At 39.1% G+C, this 17541-nt stretch overlaps 1 protein-coding gene across 1 annotated transcript; it reads left to right on the plus strand.

The window, feature by feature from the left end:
- The first annotated feature begins 256 nt into the window (after nucleotides 1-256).
- ireb2 (iron-responsive element binding protein 2) lies at nucleotides 257-17018 on the plus strand. Its single transcript, XM_077517554.1, has 21 exons — nucleotides 257-681; nucleotides 2619-2708; nucleotides 3297-3462; nucleotides 5337-5474; nucleotides 6674-6901; nucleotides 8223-8292; nucleotides 8372-8555; nucleotides 9389-9528; nucleotides 9634-9805; nucleotides 9880-9980; nucleotides 10815-10931; nucleotides 11024-11183; nucleotides 11273-11408; nucleotides 11595-11679; nucleotides 13138-13419; nucleotides 14570-14674; nucleotides 14761-14903; nucleotides 14992-15142; nucleotides 16075-16197; nucleotides 16265-16450; nucleotides 16529-17018. Exons 1-21 carry the CDS (start codon nucleotides 657-659, stop codon nucleotides 16637-16639), a joined length of 2913 nt encoding a protein of 970 aa, XP_077373680.1. The 5' UTR covers nucleotides 257-656; the 3' UTR covers nucleotides 16640-17018.
- Nucleotides 17019-17541: the final 523 nt, after the last annotated feature.

Raw genomic sequence — 17541 nt, forward strand, 5'->3', positions numbered from 1 at the left:
GCATGTATAAATGTTGAACATACACAAGAAAGGATTCACAGAAGTCGGAGTGACATTGAATATAACACATTCGTTTCATGTTTAGAAAATACTTTTCCTCTTTTTTTCCCCGTGTTTTTCTTGACTAAAAATAATATCTTTTTTAATAAAAAAAATAAATATTGAGAAAAACAGTCTATTTGTTGTGATGAGTAATTGTTGTAAAACAAACTTAGAGTAACAAAGTAACCCCCCCCCCAAAAAAAAAAAAAAAAAAAATGTTATTTTTTTATAATGTGTTTGATATGTACAGTAAGGGTGAGTAAGTGTTTTTTTTTAAAAGTGCATTTCCGTATTTTCTCCATGTTTTATGTGACATTTTATGGAGTTGGGGGAGAAAATGTTCTTGAATTCTGTAATAATGGCCCATATACTTTTAATAATAATAATAATAATAATAATAGTGATAATAATAATTAGCATGCATTTACAATTTACAGATTTTTTGTTTTTGTTTTCGTTTGCTTTTATTTTAACGGGGCGCCGTTTCCGTTAGACTTTTACTCTGAAGGCGTCATGCCGGTGGGCGTGACTGCATCCTCCCTGGCTTCTGATTGGTCCGTTCGCTGTCGCCACCGGGATCTCGAGGATGAGTCGTGTTGATTTCATAAGTCATCATGGCGCTCACGTCTATGGGCAAAGGTAAAGAAGGGTCTTCTTATTCTTCTTGTACTCCCCCTTAGCTTGTCGTCGCCTACGCTCACCTTCATTGTCAACCACACGGCTCCAATTCACATTTGTTTCAAACGAAATTTTAACTGTGGTTAATGTTACTTAATTAAACCAAAGCCAGCTTGGTTCTACACTCGAACCGAGCCAGTGTTGAAATTAGCCCGTGCCGCTGATCACACTTAACTTCACAATAACTTAGTTCACTACGTAATGTTGAGTCTTTTCACTCTCGTATGCTTTTTGGGGTGGTTGCTTTATCTCCGCCGCCAGTCGTTCAACCAACTGCGCGATAAGTAGTTGACGAATGGGCTGTATGATAAGGCTAGTTAAGCTAACATTAGCCTCCGCCTTCACTGTGTTGTCAACCGGGGGTCGTTTAATGTCACTCATCGGCAATTTAGTGATCACTCGGGATTCGTTCTTCAACATTCACGTGTAGGAAAAATAAAATTCAGTGACCTGATTCAAAACAAGCATATGCTTTTTGCACCCCCTCTTTTTTTTTATTAGCTTTTTTCCTTTTAATTGTAATACGTTCTTCTAAAGGGGCGGGGGCAATCACCTTTAATCAAAATATATAACCGTTTCTTAATAGATTCACATGATAAAATATTCAAAACATAATAAAATGACTTGTCAAACTGCTGACCATTTTTCTGGGGGTATACAAAGCACAAACTGTGGACGATACAAGTAACCCATGGTACGGTATATCGACGATATGCTTTTCATGTATAGATAGATTGTTTTTTCTCTCTCTTATAATTCTCTGTTTTGCTCATCAGCACAACAAACAATTTTGTAGTATACTGATAAGTATTTGAACTGTAATTAAATAACTCCTTTTGGTGTCAAACTATCTGTTATTAATTCTTATAAATCACCTTAACGTTCCGAACATGTTTTGTCATGTAACATTATTACATTACTAAACCTTTTTGTGTCTTAACGCAAACTTGCTATTAGCCTCTTTCTATTGGCAAATCATACTCAACTAGTTGTATTGAATGTACTCGCACATGTGCTTAGGAGGGACAGAAATGTTGCACTGTTTTGACTACAGAATATTTTAGAACATAAGAACAGGTCGCTCAAGAAATTTAAGCAGATTTTATCAGATTCGCCTCATCACCTGGCATCTGAATTTAAATTGCTTCCTCCTGAGCGCAGATTCCGCATGCATGCCCCAAAAAAGTCCGTCGTGGCCAGTCGCCTTTTAAACAAACCTAATTATGCATAAGTCCTTTTTAAAAGTCTTTTTAACCTTCTATTTGTTTCTTGTTTTTGTTGATTGTATTTCTGGATTGTTTGTCTCGGTCTTGCTGGTTGCACCACAAATTGCTCCTTCAGGACAATAAAGAATTTGTTAAAAGCTTGAAAGAAGCTTGAGGTTTTCACCTGTAACTGGTCCTAATCATATGAATTTCTTTGCATCAGGAGTTACTTGAGTTCTGATCCGACACCTTGGCAATGCATTCAGAAGAAGGAATGAAAAAAAAAAAAAAAAAGTTTTTCTTCTCAATAAAAGTATCCTGACATGTGACCTTTTATATAACTGGTATTCTAGTGAATCTGTACTTCAGTTTCGCTATGAAGTAACGAGCGTGATGTCTTGCTGAGGCAGCAGTTGGTCTTGCCAAAAAAGGACTTTGTCATCTTCCATTTTAGGCTGTCGTGGAAGTTCATCCCATGACAAATGAAATGAACGAGCAACTCACTTGATGTCATAAAAACCCTGAAAAGCGCTCCACTTCCTATTTGTTAGAGTGCCGTTTATTTACTTGACTACAGAAGTGAGGACCGGCCATCTGTCTGGGTTTTAGGCCTTTTTGAAGTGGAGAGGCAGATTCATCTACATCCTTTTTTCCCCCCCCCTGCCATTCTATATTCTTGTTCTCCTTCTGCAGAGCACCCGTATCGCCATTTAATTGACCCGCTATCAGATGATGGGAGCCTCAAGTTCTTCAACCCGCACAAATTAAACGATCCAAGATATGGTGAGTTCGGACCAAAAAAAAATAATAATAAATTGTGATTAACTCATTCACTCGCAGCCATTTTCACATTTCGCAATCCCGTTCGCTCCCGGCTGTTTTACTGAATTTTGACTGATTTTGCAAGGTCCACAGAATATTGTGCTCAATTGCTATAAAAGCATGAAATTAGATTGAAATGAGATTAAAATCTCTTCTTTTATCAGGAAAAAAAAGTATGTTTCTATCTGTTTCTGTTTTGAAGCAATTAGCATTAGAAGAGAGCTAAGTTTCATCAGTTTTCACAAATCTATTTAAAATTCTAAGTAATTTTGCTTTTTTTCTAGCTGGCCCTGGTTCATTTCCTTTGCTCTGCTGCCACCTGCTGGCCGTTTGTGTAAATACTACCATTTCTGCAACCGTTCTTTGCAGTTGAGAGGCTGCATCAAAGCCTTCACTATGCTCTAGCATAAAAAAAACGTATAAATACGTCTTTGGGACACTTAAAACATAAAAAAAACAACGTATTTACACGTTATTGGGAGCAAATGAGTTAACAGATGATGAAATGGTTGCCTTATTAATATATATTTTTTTAAATGTATCTTGTAGTCAAGCTGCCTCTGTCCATCCGCGTCTTACTGGAGGCGGCCATCCGAAAGTGCGACGGCTTTTACATCACCGAAGATGACGTCCAAAACATTTTGGACTGGGAGAAGCAGCAGGCCTCGACCGAGGTGCCGTTCTCGCCAGCGCGGGTCCTCCTGCAGGACTTCACGTGAGTCGACTTGTGAAGATGGCGCTCGTTCATATCTTCATATTGACGCATTTTCTTCAAAAAATTTCAACCCTTTACATACTGTTTGTGTCAAATTTGACCTGGTTTGTCATTCGTTCACCGTGAATTTTGACGAACTCCAAAAAAATGCAAACAAACTTTGTGGTCACCATTTTGTATTGTTTGCATTAAGCAAAGCGGATTTTCCAACGGTAAAGTTTTTGGGGGTTGTTTTAACTCCTCATTAATTTCTTTGATTCTATGTCAGGGGTGTCCAAACTATTTCATTTGAGGGCCACATACAGAAAATCAGAAGGACGCAAGGGCCACATTATGTTATGAAGTGTAATGTTATTGTGTTTAGTCCTAAAAAATTGTACAAATAATTTATTTGTGCTTTTGCATACTTAGAAAAATGCTACAGTATATGAACCAACTTATTTGTAATATGGCAGTAGGGTTATTATAGTTTTGGAATTTTTCATTTTAGTTAGTTTTGATTAGTTTTCAGGATGGTTGTGTTAGTTTTTATTAGTTTAGTTTTTTTTTTTTTTTAATGCTTAGTTTTACTTTAGTTTGTTAGTTTCCGTATTAGTATTAGCATTTAATTTTTTTTTTAATGTGTATTACTTGTGGGCAATATTTGAAAAAAAAAAAACATGGGCGCAACATCATCTTTTGCTGCTTTTCTATTGGCTGGTGCAAGAAGACGTCTGTGTGACATACTTTCAAACGTCATTATTCCGTTTTATATCAAAATAAATCTCAGAAAAAAAAAATCACATTTAAAATCATCCACAAAGACTCATACATTAAATTAATTACCAAAGACTAAAACGAAGGACAAGTTTGCTATTATTATAGTTTGTCTTAGTTAGTTTTGTAAACGTAAAATGTAGTTTCAGTTAGTTTTCATTTTTTTAAAAAGCATTTTTTGTTTTTTTTGTTTTTTGAATTTTAGTTTTTGTTCTTTCATTTAGTTTTAGTTGACTAAAATAACCTTTAATGGCACCTGTTTTTTTCGACATCCTTCCTTCTTACTTTGACCATCTCCAAACATTTTTGTTTATTTTATTTGAACTGAATTAAATGCCATTTTTAGCACATGTCGCGGGCCACTGAAAAATGGACGGCGGGCCGCAAATGGCCCCCCGGGCCGTAGTTTGGACACCACTGTTCTATGTTGAGACGACAAACATCAGTTGGGTGTTGCACAAGATAGCTTGCAGGCTCCGTTTTGAAGATTTGTTGAACCATCTGCCAAACTGCTGCTGGTTGGGAAGTGAGCTGAGCTGAGTTGAGTTGAGTTCACTGTCACCAAACAGGCCAAATATTTGCTGGCCAGATAAAGCTGAAACCAAAACAACTCAAGTCAGGTCACTGGTTATCTCAAGGCGTCACGTGTGTGTGTGTTAAGTCAAGGAAAACGCAGGCGATCTTGAAACAGTCCTGAAAGCTGTCCGGGTTGCAAAACCACATTTGTACATTTTCCCGCATAAAACATCCACCTGTTGATGTTTTTTTTTTTTTTTTTTTTTTGAGAATCTTGAAAGAGTAAAACAGCATTCGAAAGATCAACCAAACGTAAAGAAGAGTAGATAAGAGGGAAACTGATGTGTCAGTTATTACGCAAATTTGACCCCTCAGTTACATCAGAGCAGGATGGACGTTCAAAACCAGTCGCTTGCTGACACGTTTTAGAAAAAAAAAGGCAAGTTAACGAAAGATTTACTTGGTTGCTTAAATTTCACAATGAATCAGTAGGAATGTTGAGATACTCAACTATTTGTTTACAAGCAATTAAAAAACAACAACTCAAGAATGTGAATACATCTGGCCTTTTTTTTTTTTTTTCCCCTCCTTTCCCCCACTAGTGGCATCCCTGCAATGGTGGACCTCGCAGCCATGAGGGACGCGGTTGCCAAACATGGCGTGGACCCCGGATTGGTCAACCCCAAATGCCCCACGGACCTCATTGTGGACCACTGTCTGCAAAAAGACTACAGCACATGGTGGGCTTGTCACACTTTTATTCTTAATATTTCTGCTTTTCCGAATTTGTCTGCATTTTCAATTCAATTTTATTTCATTCCATAAAAAAAGGAGATGAAAAGTGACGGAAAGAAATAAAACTTATGTTATCTGCCCCTGATCAACAACAAAAGCAAAAAATAATCAGCACATAATAAATGACAGCGAGCAGTCAAGGCGCATTCAATACAACAATTTAATAATTCAGCAGCATGTCCTTGTATAGTATGTATTTTTCCAGTAATTGAGCTTTTGTCAAGTTTTTAAAAAATACAGATAGACTGAGATGATTTTGTTTTACAATCCAGATTGTTCCACAAGATGACACCATGAGTTGAATTACATTGTTCTTTTTGTTTTGTTCTATATTTTGTTTTGGAGAAAATATCGGTTCCTCTTAATTTGTACTCACTTTCCCTTTTATTTATTTATTTATTTATTTATTTATTTAATTTAATTTATATATTAACTAGTAAAATTTCATGAGGGGCTTTATACATTATTTTTAAACGGTTAACTCATTCATTCCCAGCCATTTTCACAGAAGGAATCCCTTTACTGGATTTTGACTGATTTTTTTCTTAATGTCTTCTGTTGCTATAAAAACAAGGAACCAACCAAACAAAAGATTAAAGTCCCTTCTTTCATAAAAAAAAAATAAAAATAAAATATATATATATATTTCTGTTTCCGTTTTGCAACAATTAGCATTGGAATATAGTTAAGTTTCATCATTATTCACAAATCTGTTTAGAATTGTAATTGAGCTTTTTTTTCAACATGGCCCTGGTTGATCTCTTATACTCTGTTGCCACCTGCTGGACATTTGTGTAATAACTACCATTTCTGCAACCGTTCTTTGCAGCTGTTGAGGCTGCATCAAAGCCTTCTGTGTGCTCTAGCATAAAAAAACATTAAAAACATACAAATATGTCTTTGGGAGACTTAAAACATTTAAAATAGAACGTATTTATACGTTTTAGGGAGCAAATGAGTTAAACTCCATCAATTCATTACATTTTAAAGTTTTTAATTGTATAAATAATGGATTATTGTGGTCTCTGTATCCGCAAACGACAAGAATTGAACGTTTCTGTAAAAGAAAGATGGAATCTGTATTTGTATTGGGATCCTAACGTGGTCCGTTTGTCTTCTCATTTGACTCGCGGGGGGTCGCCAGCGCCATCCAGAACGCTCCAAACCCCGGCGGCGGTGACGGCGGTTCCCGGCCGGCCCCTCCCAAGCCTCTTCCGCGCGGAGGCTCGCACTGCGCCGGCCAGCGGGGCTCCTGCGGCAAAACGGCCTGCAACGACCCCCCCTCGTCGACGGGGGCGCGACCTCACGCCTCGGTCCAGCAGATCGAGAACACGCCCCTCCTCTGCCCCTTCCACCTGAAACCGGTTTCTGAGTGAGTCGATTGTCGTACACTGATCATGAAAAGATTTTTTTTTTCTTTTTTTTTTTTTAAACCATGAATCCGTTCCGGTTCTGATCAAACAAATTAAGTGTTTTTTTTTAAATTAGAAAAACAGTGAAAGATGACCTGACTTGATTTTATTAAAACATTCAGTGGAACTGTTTCGCAGAACCTCTTGTAGAATGTCATGTGACATCACTGTCATCCGATTGGCCGACAGATGTCGGCGTTTCTTTAAAGAGATACTTTACTTATTTAGCCATTTTTGGCAGTCAAACATGAATATTTTGTCTAGAATTAATTTGATACTTTCATTATTTTTCACGTACAAATAGTACCTTTAAAAACACATTTTGCAACTTGCTGTCGACTGAAAATGACATCACAAGGGCTCAGGTGACCAATCACAGCTCACCTGTTTTCTAGGTTTGGTCATGTGACATTCACAAGCTGAGCTGTGATTGGTTACCTGAGCCCTTGTGATGTCATTTTCAGTCGACAGCAAGTTGCAAAATGTGTTTTGAAATGTACTAATTGGACATGAAAAATCATGAAAGTATCAAATGAATTATAGACAAAATATTAACTTTTTATTGCTATAATGGGCTAAATAAGTGAAGTATCCCGTTCAGTGATGCGGCAAGGAACTCAACTGCTTTCTCCCATTTCCTGGTTTTGCGAGACAGCCATGTCATAAAATACAGTTTATACAGTACATGTATATTGCATTTAAAAAAAAAATACCCGACCATGTCTAAAATTTCGTATATACCTGTGGATGACATACTGAACGAAGCTTGTGGTAAACAGTTGCGCAAGCAGCAAATTCTAATTTCTCAAAATAATAAAAAATGTAAAACATAAGTGAAAGCATTACATTCATTTTATACAAGTCCATGCTGGGATATATGTATAAAAATTTGGGATTATGAAGGTCATGTTATGAGAAACAAGTGGAGTCATTTAAAAAAAAAAAAATGTTCTGTTGAGGTCTAATATGTGTAGTTTGTGGTTCCATTTCACCAACTTTGATCAAGACGTTCCACTTTCTCTAGCTACTTAAATCCCAATCTTTAAATGGACATATCTTCACCAATATTTCCACAATGTATTCACCATTGAAAGCATTTTGATTGCCCTGCAGGAAGTGGGTCGTAATGTTTTTGGGATCGTTAGCTTTCGGGTGAAATTTCAGGAAGAACATAAAATGCGCTAGGTGAACAAATCCTCCCAAATTTCTGCTTTTAATTTGCATTACCAACACTTCAGGAGCTGAATGTTGAAAAGTGATTTTACACGTCCTTCTCTGCAGAGGCGACACTTCAGTGAAGAATCAGGAAATGGAGCTGAGCAGAAATAAAGAGCGGCTTCAGTTCTTTAAGGTACAAATTTGAGGTCAGAATGTCCTGAAACGGAATAAAAATGAGCCTCAGCAACTTTCTGGATGCATTTTTCACCCAGTGGTGCTCAAAAGCCTTCAAGAATGTGAACGTGGTCCCGCCGGACGTCGGCGCCGTCCACCAGGTCAATCTGGAGTATCTCTCCCGAGTGATCCAAGTTCGCGACGGGTTGATCTACCCGGATAGCGTGGTGGGCACCGACTCGCACACCACCATGATCAACGGTCTCGGCATCCTGGGTTGGGGTGAGGACATTTTCTTCTTGTCGTTTGGCTTTCATTTGGCTGATGTGTGACCGACCTTGTAGAGTTTTAGTTTTTGTAGAGTCCAATTCTGACTACCGTATTTTCCACATTATAAGGCGCACGTTCAATGAATGACGTATTTTCAAACTTTTTCCATATATAAGGCGCTACAGTAGAGGCTGGGGTTACGTTATGCATCCATTAGATGGTGCTGCGCTAAAGGGAATGTCAACAAAACAGTCAGATAGGTCAGTCAAACTTTATTAAAAGATTACAAACCAGCTTTCTGACAACTCCATTCAGTCCCAAAATGAATAAACAGCCGTTTTATTATTTTCTCTCAGGTAAAGTATTAGCATTAGCTAGCGATCCAAGATGGCGGGATCTTCCGCGCATGCGCGTCACCGATCGTGCAGGGTCACCGATAGCGTCTTGACAGCGAGACCTGCTGCGGCTCAATATTGATCCATATATAAGGCGCACTGGATTGTAAGGCGCATGGTCAGCTTTTGAAACAAATTGAAGGCTTTTAGGTGCGCCTTATAGTGCGGAAAATGCGGTACATTTTTATATTTGTCTATTTACATGTATATTACATGTAATATTCTGCATTTAGTTTGTTTTCCGTAGGTGAATAAAATGCAGTTATTTCCCCAAATATTCATTTTTAGACCTGTAATTTTCGTATGACTGCAATATTTTTGCTCACAGTTCAATTCTAACTTTAATACTAATAATGTTGTTGTTTGAACGCGTTGTGATGACAAAACATGACAACATTTCCAAACAACGTCCGTCCTTTGAAACGTCGCTCCCCTTTTCCCGCCCGCCAGGCGTGGGCGGGATCGAGTCGGAAGCGGTGATGTTGGGCCAGCCCGTGTCGCTCGCCCTCCCTCAGGTGGTGGGCTGCAAACTGGTGGGCTCCATCGACCCTCTGAGCACCTCCATCGACGTCGTCCTCGGCATCACCAAGGTCTCAGCCATCTTGCTCGCATGCAAAGAAAAACAAAAAAACGTTGACGCGTGTCCAGTCCCTCTCGCCGGCTCACGCGCTCACGTCGTCCGTTTTGTCGCGCAGCACTTGCGGCAAGCCGCCATCGCCGGCAAGTTTGTGGAGTTTTTCGGACCCGGCGTGTCGCAGCTGTCGGCTCCGGACCGGACCACCATCGCCAACATGTGCCCCGAGTACAACGCCACCGTCAGCTTCTTTCCTGTCGACCGGGTCACAATTCAGCACTTTAAAAAGACACGTGAGTATCAAGTCGCGCTTTCGTCATTTGCTCCTTTGCGGGGTTTCACGTCGGTTTCTTCCGTTTGATTTCAGACTTTTCCCAAGAAAAACTCGACTTACTGGAGTCTTATCTGAAGGCTGTGAAGCTCTTTCGAAGCTACGAGGACCCCGCAGAAGACCCCCACTATTCGGAGGTAACAACTCACAAGTATCAAATGTGATGGAATGGAACAATAATAAATATTAAGACATCATACAGGAGGGATAAAACCGTTGTGCTCAAAGTTGAAATGGTCATGTAAAATATATTTAAAAAAATAAACAAAAAAAATTTATATTAATTTATGAAATAATAATACATTCTCATTTTTAAGTTATGCTTAATTAATTTTAATTAATTATCTAATAAGTAAAAAAAAAAAAAATTGGTTTTATTGATAGGTTACTTTATTTGAACCTACAAACAAAATAAAAAACAAAATATATAAAAATGTATAAAATAACATACAATTAAGAAAGAAAATATCAATGAATATAAATAATTATTGTAATATATTATAAATATTCTATACAGATGATACTTTCAGGAGTAGGAGGAAGTAAAAACTATTTACAATAAATAAATTCAATAAATTCCATTACTAAATGAGATCAATTATAAATGCAAAATAAGTAAATAAAAAAATAAATAAAAGCATTTTATTTAGTCCGCCAAATTCGGGAAAAAAACAGCTGAATTAATGAAATACAAATAAATCAAAATGAATTACAGTAATTCATTCAAGTTAAACTTTTTTTGTAAAAAATAAATAATAATTACCAGTAAATGAATTCATTAAAAAAGTGAATGAAAATGAGTACATTTGTTTTAGTAAACCAGTCAGCCAAATTAATGAAAGAAATAATCGAGAAAATGTGTCATCATTAACTTTGCGTTCAAGACTTCCTGAAAAGAATTCGAATCTTCACTTTTGAATCTTCCATTTGTGATTTGACCACTTTTTTCGGGCCGTTGCGTTTGCGCGCAGGTGATCGAAATCAGCCTGAGCTCCATGGTGCCGCACGTCAGCGGGCCCAAGAGGCCGCAGGACCGCGTGGCCGTCTGCAGCATGAAGGAAGGATTTCAGAGTTGCCTCAACGAGAAGGTAAACAAAACAAACAAACAAACAAAGAAAAAAACCTTCCTCCTCCGTCTCCGTCCCGCTGATGACGACATCCCTCCCACCTGACGTCTCAGCTGGGCCCCAGAGGCTTCAACATCTCCAAAGACAAGCAGGACGTGCGGGTTCCCTTCCTGCACGCCGGCCAGGAGTACCATCTGGCGCACGGCTCGGTGGTCATCGCCGCCGTCATCAGCTGCACCAACAACTGCAACCCCGCCGTCATGCTGACGGCAGGTGAGCAGCCGGCAAACGATGCCAAACGTTTTTCTGCTTTCATTTGACCACGACTTCATGTTGGCACCACGTGTGCGTGTGTGCGGCAGGCTTGCTGGCCAAGAAGGCGGTGGAGGCGGGGCTTACCGTCAAGCCGTACATCCGGACCAGCCTGGCGCCAGGAAGCGGCATGGCCACGCACTACCTCAACGCCAGCGGGGTGCTGCCCTACTTCAGCCAGCTCGGGTAAATGAAACTAAATTTCCTCTCATCAGATCTTGAAAAGATTTTATTTTATTTTTTTATTTTGTTTGAACATTTGCTGTGTTCAATAAATGGCTGCAAGTGCAACACGGTCGCAACGGAACTCGGTTATGAACCGACAACCTCCCTGTAACATGAATTGACGTGTATATTTGTTTTCCACGGCAGCTTTGAGGTGATCGGCTATGGCTGCGCCACCTGTGTCGGAAACACGGCGCCCTTGCCAGAAAGTGTAGTGGATGCCATCAAACAGGTATTTTTTTTTTTTTAATTCAATGTCTATTTTGTCCTGGCATCAAAGTTGTTTTACTTACCGAAAACTTAACAAAAGAAAAAACATTTTTTGTGTTTTTTTTAAATGAATATTAACTGAAACTACATTTTAGGTTTACAAAACTATAATTTTAGCGTAAATGTCCTTCGTTTTAGTCTTTGGTAATTAATTTAATACATGAGCCTTTGGGGATGATTTTAAATGTGATTTTAAGTAGATTTATTTTAACTCAGCTGAAATGCAACGCTAGGTAAGAAATGTTACGTTTTTTATTTTGCCATAGTGTTTATTAAACATTGTGCACAAGTAATATACGTTTAAAAAAACAAAATGAAAACTAGTACTGAAGCTATTTTTCTGTATTTATTCTATTTTTTAAAATAACTAAAACTAATTTTTAAAAAAACGAATAGTACCACACTGAAAACTAATTAAAATGAGTAATGCACGTTTATATATATATATAAAAAAAAAAAAAAAAAAAAAAGCTAATACTGACACTAACTAAAACTAAACTAAAATGAACCATTTGTTTGAATAACTAAAACTCATAAAAACTTAACAGGACCACCCTGAAAACTAATTAAAACTAATAATACACATAAAAAATTAAAAAAAAGCTAATACTGAAACTAACTCAAACTGAAATAAAATTAAGCATTTTTTAAATAATTAATACTAAAAAAAATAAAAAAAAACAGGACCACCCTGAAAAATAATTTAAACTAGTAAGACATGTTTAAAAAAACAAAACAACAAAAAAACTAATACTAAAACTAAACTAAAATTAAGCCTTTATTTAAACAAAATTAAAAAAAAAGAAAAAAAACAAAAACTACTACTGAAACGAATTAAAACGAAACTAAAATTAAGCCTTTTTTAAATAACTAAAACTAAAAAAAAAAACAGGACCACCCTGAAAAATAATTTAAACTAGTAAGATGTTTAAAAAAACAAAACAACAAAAAAACTAATACTAAAACTAAACTAAAATTAAGCCTTTATTTAAAAAAAATTAAAAAAAAAGAAAAACAAAACAAAAACTACTACTGAAACGAATTAAAACGAAACTAAAATTAAGCCTTTTTTAAATAACTAAAACTAAAAAAAAAACAGGACCACCCTGAAAAATAATTTAAACTAGTAAGACGTTTAAAAAAACAAAACAACAAAAAACTAATACTAAAACTAATTAAAACTAAACTAAAATTAAGCATTTATTAAAAAAAATTTTAAAAAAAAGAAAAACAAAAAAACTACTACTGAAACGAAACTAAAATTAAGCCTTTTTTTTTTAAATAACTCGAACTAATAAAAACTAATAGAACCACCCTCAAAACGAGCTAATTAAAAAAAAAAAGAAAAGAAAGAAATTCAAAACAACCAACCAAAAAACTCCAAAACTGTCACCATAACGTTGTTGTTGTTGTGTTTCAGGGCGACGTGGTGGCGTGCGGCGTCCTGTCGGGCAACCGGCACTTCGAGGGCCGCCTGTGCGACTGCATTCGGGCCAACTACCTGGCCTCGCCGCCCTTCGTGGTGGCGTACGCCATCGCCGGCACGGTGGGCATGGACTTTGAAAAGGAAGCGTTGGGCGTGGCCCCCGACGGGACCCGCTTGTACCTTCGCGACATCTGGCCGTCCCGCGAGGAGGTGCAACGGACGGAGGAGGACGCCGTCATCTCCGCCGTCTTTAAGGACCTCAAGGCCAGGATGGAGGTATTCGCAATCAACAAAATGGCCTGGTTTTATGTTCCAAATGTCAATCGCTCTGAATTTGAAAAGAAAAATGGACTGTTAATCTCAACAATGTCCAACATAACACACTAATGCCACCTAGCGGCAGATAATTAGCTCACCACAAATCTGACTCAATGTTTCACACTCGTTTCAACTGTAACTTTACATATTGCTTGCTATAAAATGACTATCAGTGAACTAAAAGATACAACACATTTGTATTTGGTAACCATATTTTTTTTTTCACTTTTATGTTAATTAACTCATTCACTCGCAGCCATTTTCACAGATAAAATCCCCTTCGCTCCTTGCTGTTTTCCTGGATTTGAACTGATTTTGCAAGGCCCACAAAATATTGTCTTCTATTGCTATAAAAACATGGACCCTACCAAAAGAAACATTAGAGTCTCTTCTTTCATCAGGAAAAAAAAAAGTATGTTTCTATGTGTTTCAGTTATGCAGCAATTAGCATTAGCATAAAGCTAAGTTTCATCATTATTGACAAATCTGTTTAGAATTGTGGGGAAATCAGCTTGTTTTTCAACATGGCCCTGGTTGATCTCGAGTACTCTGCTGCCACCTGCTGGCCACTATTTGTAATAACTACCATTTCTTCAACCATTCTTTGCAGTTGAGAGGATGCATCAAAGACTTCTGTATGATCTAGCATAAAAAAACAAAAACAAAACAAAAACGTATAAATACGTCTTTGGGACACGTAAGACATTTAAAATAGGACGTATTTATACATTTTTGGGAGCAAATGTATGGAAGTGTATTGTATTCACTTGAAAAAAAAAACTGTTTTTCTAACACTTTTTTGGGGGTGGAGCTTTGTTTTGGGTTTTTTTAAAAACAGGGGAAAAAAATATTCAGAAAAACAGAAAAAAAAATGATTCCAAAAAACAGAGCACCAACTTCTGTTTTTCAGAGTAACTACTTTTTTGACCTCTGAACTCCAAATGACTTGTTGCAGACCACTGACCTGTATATATGACTGGATAGCCGTTAGCCCATACACGCCAGTGCAAGCCGTTGAAGTCACAGGGCGGCCATCTTGTTACTCCCACCTTGCAAGCAGACGACTGTATAAGCTTTCACTCTGATTCTCTCGCCTCCGGTTTTCCAGAAAGGAAACACGTTCTGGAGCGGCGTGGAGTGTCCCGAGTCGGTCGTCTTCCCGTGGGACGCCAAGTCCACGTACATCCGCCCGCCGTCCTTCTTCAGCAAATTGGTACGTTTTGAGACACCTCGAAAAGCGAAAAAAACAACAACAAAAAACCCCGCAATTGACTTTTTGCCTCCGCTCGTGTCCTAAAGAGCAAAGAAGTCCCGCCCCCTCAGTCGATAGACGACGCCCACGCGCTGCTGTTCCTCGGCGACAAGGTGACCACCGACCACATCTCGCCGGCGGGCAGCATCGCGCGGGTCAGCGCCGCCGCCAAGTACCTGCTCAGCAAAAGGTCCCGGAACAAATGTTCATATTTGATGATCCTAATCGTATCATCATATTTCTCTGCCGTTGACGTGATTGCGTTTGCGTGGCGGCAGGCTGACCCCTCGCGAGTTCAACTCGTACGGCTCGCGGCGGGGCAACGACGCCGTGATGACGCGAGGGACCTTCGCCAGCGTCAAGATCCAAAATCGACTGCTGGGCGCCAAGGCCGGCCCCAAAACGATACACGTGCCCTCCGGACAAACGGTGAGAAACAACAACAATTCATAATAATCACGTTGAGGTGGGATGAATTCAGCAGGAAAAAATGGATTTATTCCACATATTGTGTGCAACTGGTTGCTGTTCACGTCACAAATCTGCGCATAAATTGATGTCCATTATAAATAAACATGATTTTTTTTTAACCCTACAAGTTCTGGAAAAACATTGATAAATCACAATAAGCTTTTCCCACGACCACTCCACCCTAAAACACATTTTGAAATGCAATTTTCAAGTACATTCTTTGAACCGTTTTGTGCTTTTGCGCTCAAGTAGTTACAGTGTTGATTTGGCGCCGTCTGGTGGTCAAAAGTTGTACAACACTTCCATTTTCCTTTTTTAATGAATTGAAAGTTGCTTTGCTGTCACTTTTTTTTCCCTACCTTCTTTTTTCTTTCTCTTTTTCTTGTTTTTCGTTTTCTTTTTTTCTTCTTTTTCTTTTCTTTCTTACTTTCTTTTTCTTTCTTTTTTCTTTCCTACTTTCTTTCTCTTTTTTTCTTTTTCTGTCTTTTTCCTTTCCTACTTTTTTCTTTCATTTTTCTTGTTTTTCTTTTTCTTTCTTTTTTCTCTTTTTATTTTTCTTTCTCTTTTGTCTTTTCCTTTTTTCTTTAGTTTCCTACTTTCTTGTTTTTCTTTCTTTTCTTTACTACTTTCATTTTCTCTTTCTGTCTTCTTTTTCTTTTTTTTCTTGTTTATCTTTTCTTCTTTTCCTTTTTTCTTTAGTTTCCTACTTTCTTTTTCTTGTTTTTCTTTCTTTCTTTCTTTCTTTCTCTCGCTTTCCTTCTCATTCCATTCCAATTTCAAGATATCTTTGGATTTGAACTTTGTGACTTTTGACAACATATCAATTGACGAGTTCTAAATTGAACTTTTATTTTTATTTTTTTTTATTTTTCCCCCCCTTTCCGCCCCAGCTGGACGTGTTTGAGGCGGCCGAGCGCTATCAGCGTGACGGCGTCCCGCTCGTCATCCTGGCCGGGAAGGACTACGGCTCGGGAAGCTCGCGTGATTGGGTGGCCAAAGGACCTTATCTGCTGGTACTTGCGCGTCCGTGTAAAAGTAGCGCCGCGGCGCCACCGCTGACGTCATGTCGTCTCCATGCAGGGCGTCCGCGCTGTCATCGCCGAGAGCTTCGAGCGTCTGCACAAGAAGCAGCTGGTGGGCGTCGGCATCCTCCCGCTGCAGTTCTCGGGCGAGCAGAACGCCGACACGCTGGAGCTCGCCGGCACCGAGCGCTTCAGCGTCAGCCTGCCGGAGCGTCTGGCGCCGGGGCAGCGGCTCGCCGTCAAGGCAAGGACGAGCGCTTCGTCGGCACGTTTTGCCGCTTAACGCTCGTCCCTCACGTTGTCGTGTTTTTTTTGGTTGCAGACGAGCGACGGCAAAAGTTTTGCGGTGACGGCGCAGCTGGACAACGAGCTGGACGTCGTCTTGCTCCGGCACGGAGGCCTGTTGCGATACGCGGCGCGGACGATGCTTTGAAAACGCGCGCCGGGACGACCTTTCGCCACTCGACGTTTGTCGTCGGGAACGGACGCCAGACTTGACTGAAATGAGGACCTTTTCAAAGACACTTTTTTTTTTTTTTGGACTTATGTCGGCTGGAATTATTTGGACTTTTACTGAGACACGTCGTCATGGATACACTTTTTCTTTTTTTTGCTGTTTTTGTTTGTCCACGTTTGTCAGCTAGAAGTTATTTTATCAACCTGATGTGTGTGACTCATGCAAAAGTGTCTTATTACGCCTTCTCGGATATCGTTTCCCTCCACGTCGTGCATTCGTGTTGTTTTTTATGTGCGGCATCGTGATTTTGAAGCCATTTTGAATGATTGCAAAAATAAAGTCATGTTCTCCAGTGGCCTCGGCCTGCTATATGAGATCACAATGTTAGCTGTGAAACATCTGGTTTATCCGCTTTTAATCAGATCGGCTGGTAATAAACTACACCAGCGATATTATGGACTGGTCGCCAGTAAACCTAACCTGACATTAGCCAGACGGTAATATCCATCTGGTACCGCTCCACAATAATTTCCTCGGGGGAAAAGGCGGGACATTCTGTACAATAATGCGAGCCGATTGGACGATGCGACATTCTACACGTTTGTTTTAACCAATCACGGCCAAGGGTGAAAATTTTGTCTTAGCTCATGTCGAAAGTGGGGAAAATCACGAACCGCTTACCAGCTAGAAATGCACGAAGCGCCGCTCGCTGTTCAACATTCAACAAGGAAACTGTGAGTTATTCTGCGAGAACAGAATTAATTGTAGCGTCCATTCATCCATGTTCGGTTTGTTTGTTAGCTCCAGCGTCGGCGCTGGCTTCCTGGTTTCGTCCCAGTTGCATATCCCCCCAAACACAATGTCGCTCTGTGATTGGT

Source organism: Festucalex cinctus, chromosome 3 (assembly GCF_051991245.1).
Source record: "Festucalex cinctus isolate MCC-2025b chromosome 3, RoL_Fcin_1.0, whole genome shotgun sequence".
Classification (NCBI taxonomy): Eukaryota; Metazoa; Chordata; class Actinopteri; order Syngnathiformes; family Syngnathidae; genus Festucalex; species Festucalex cinctus.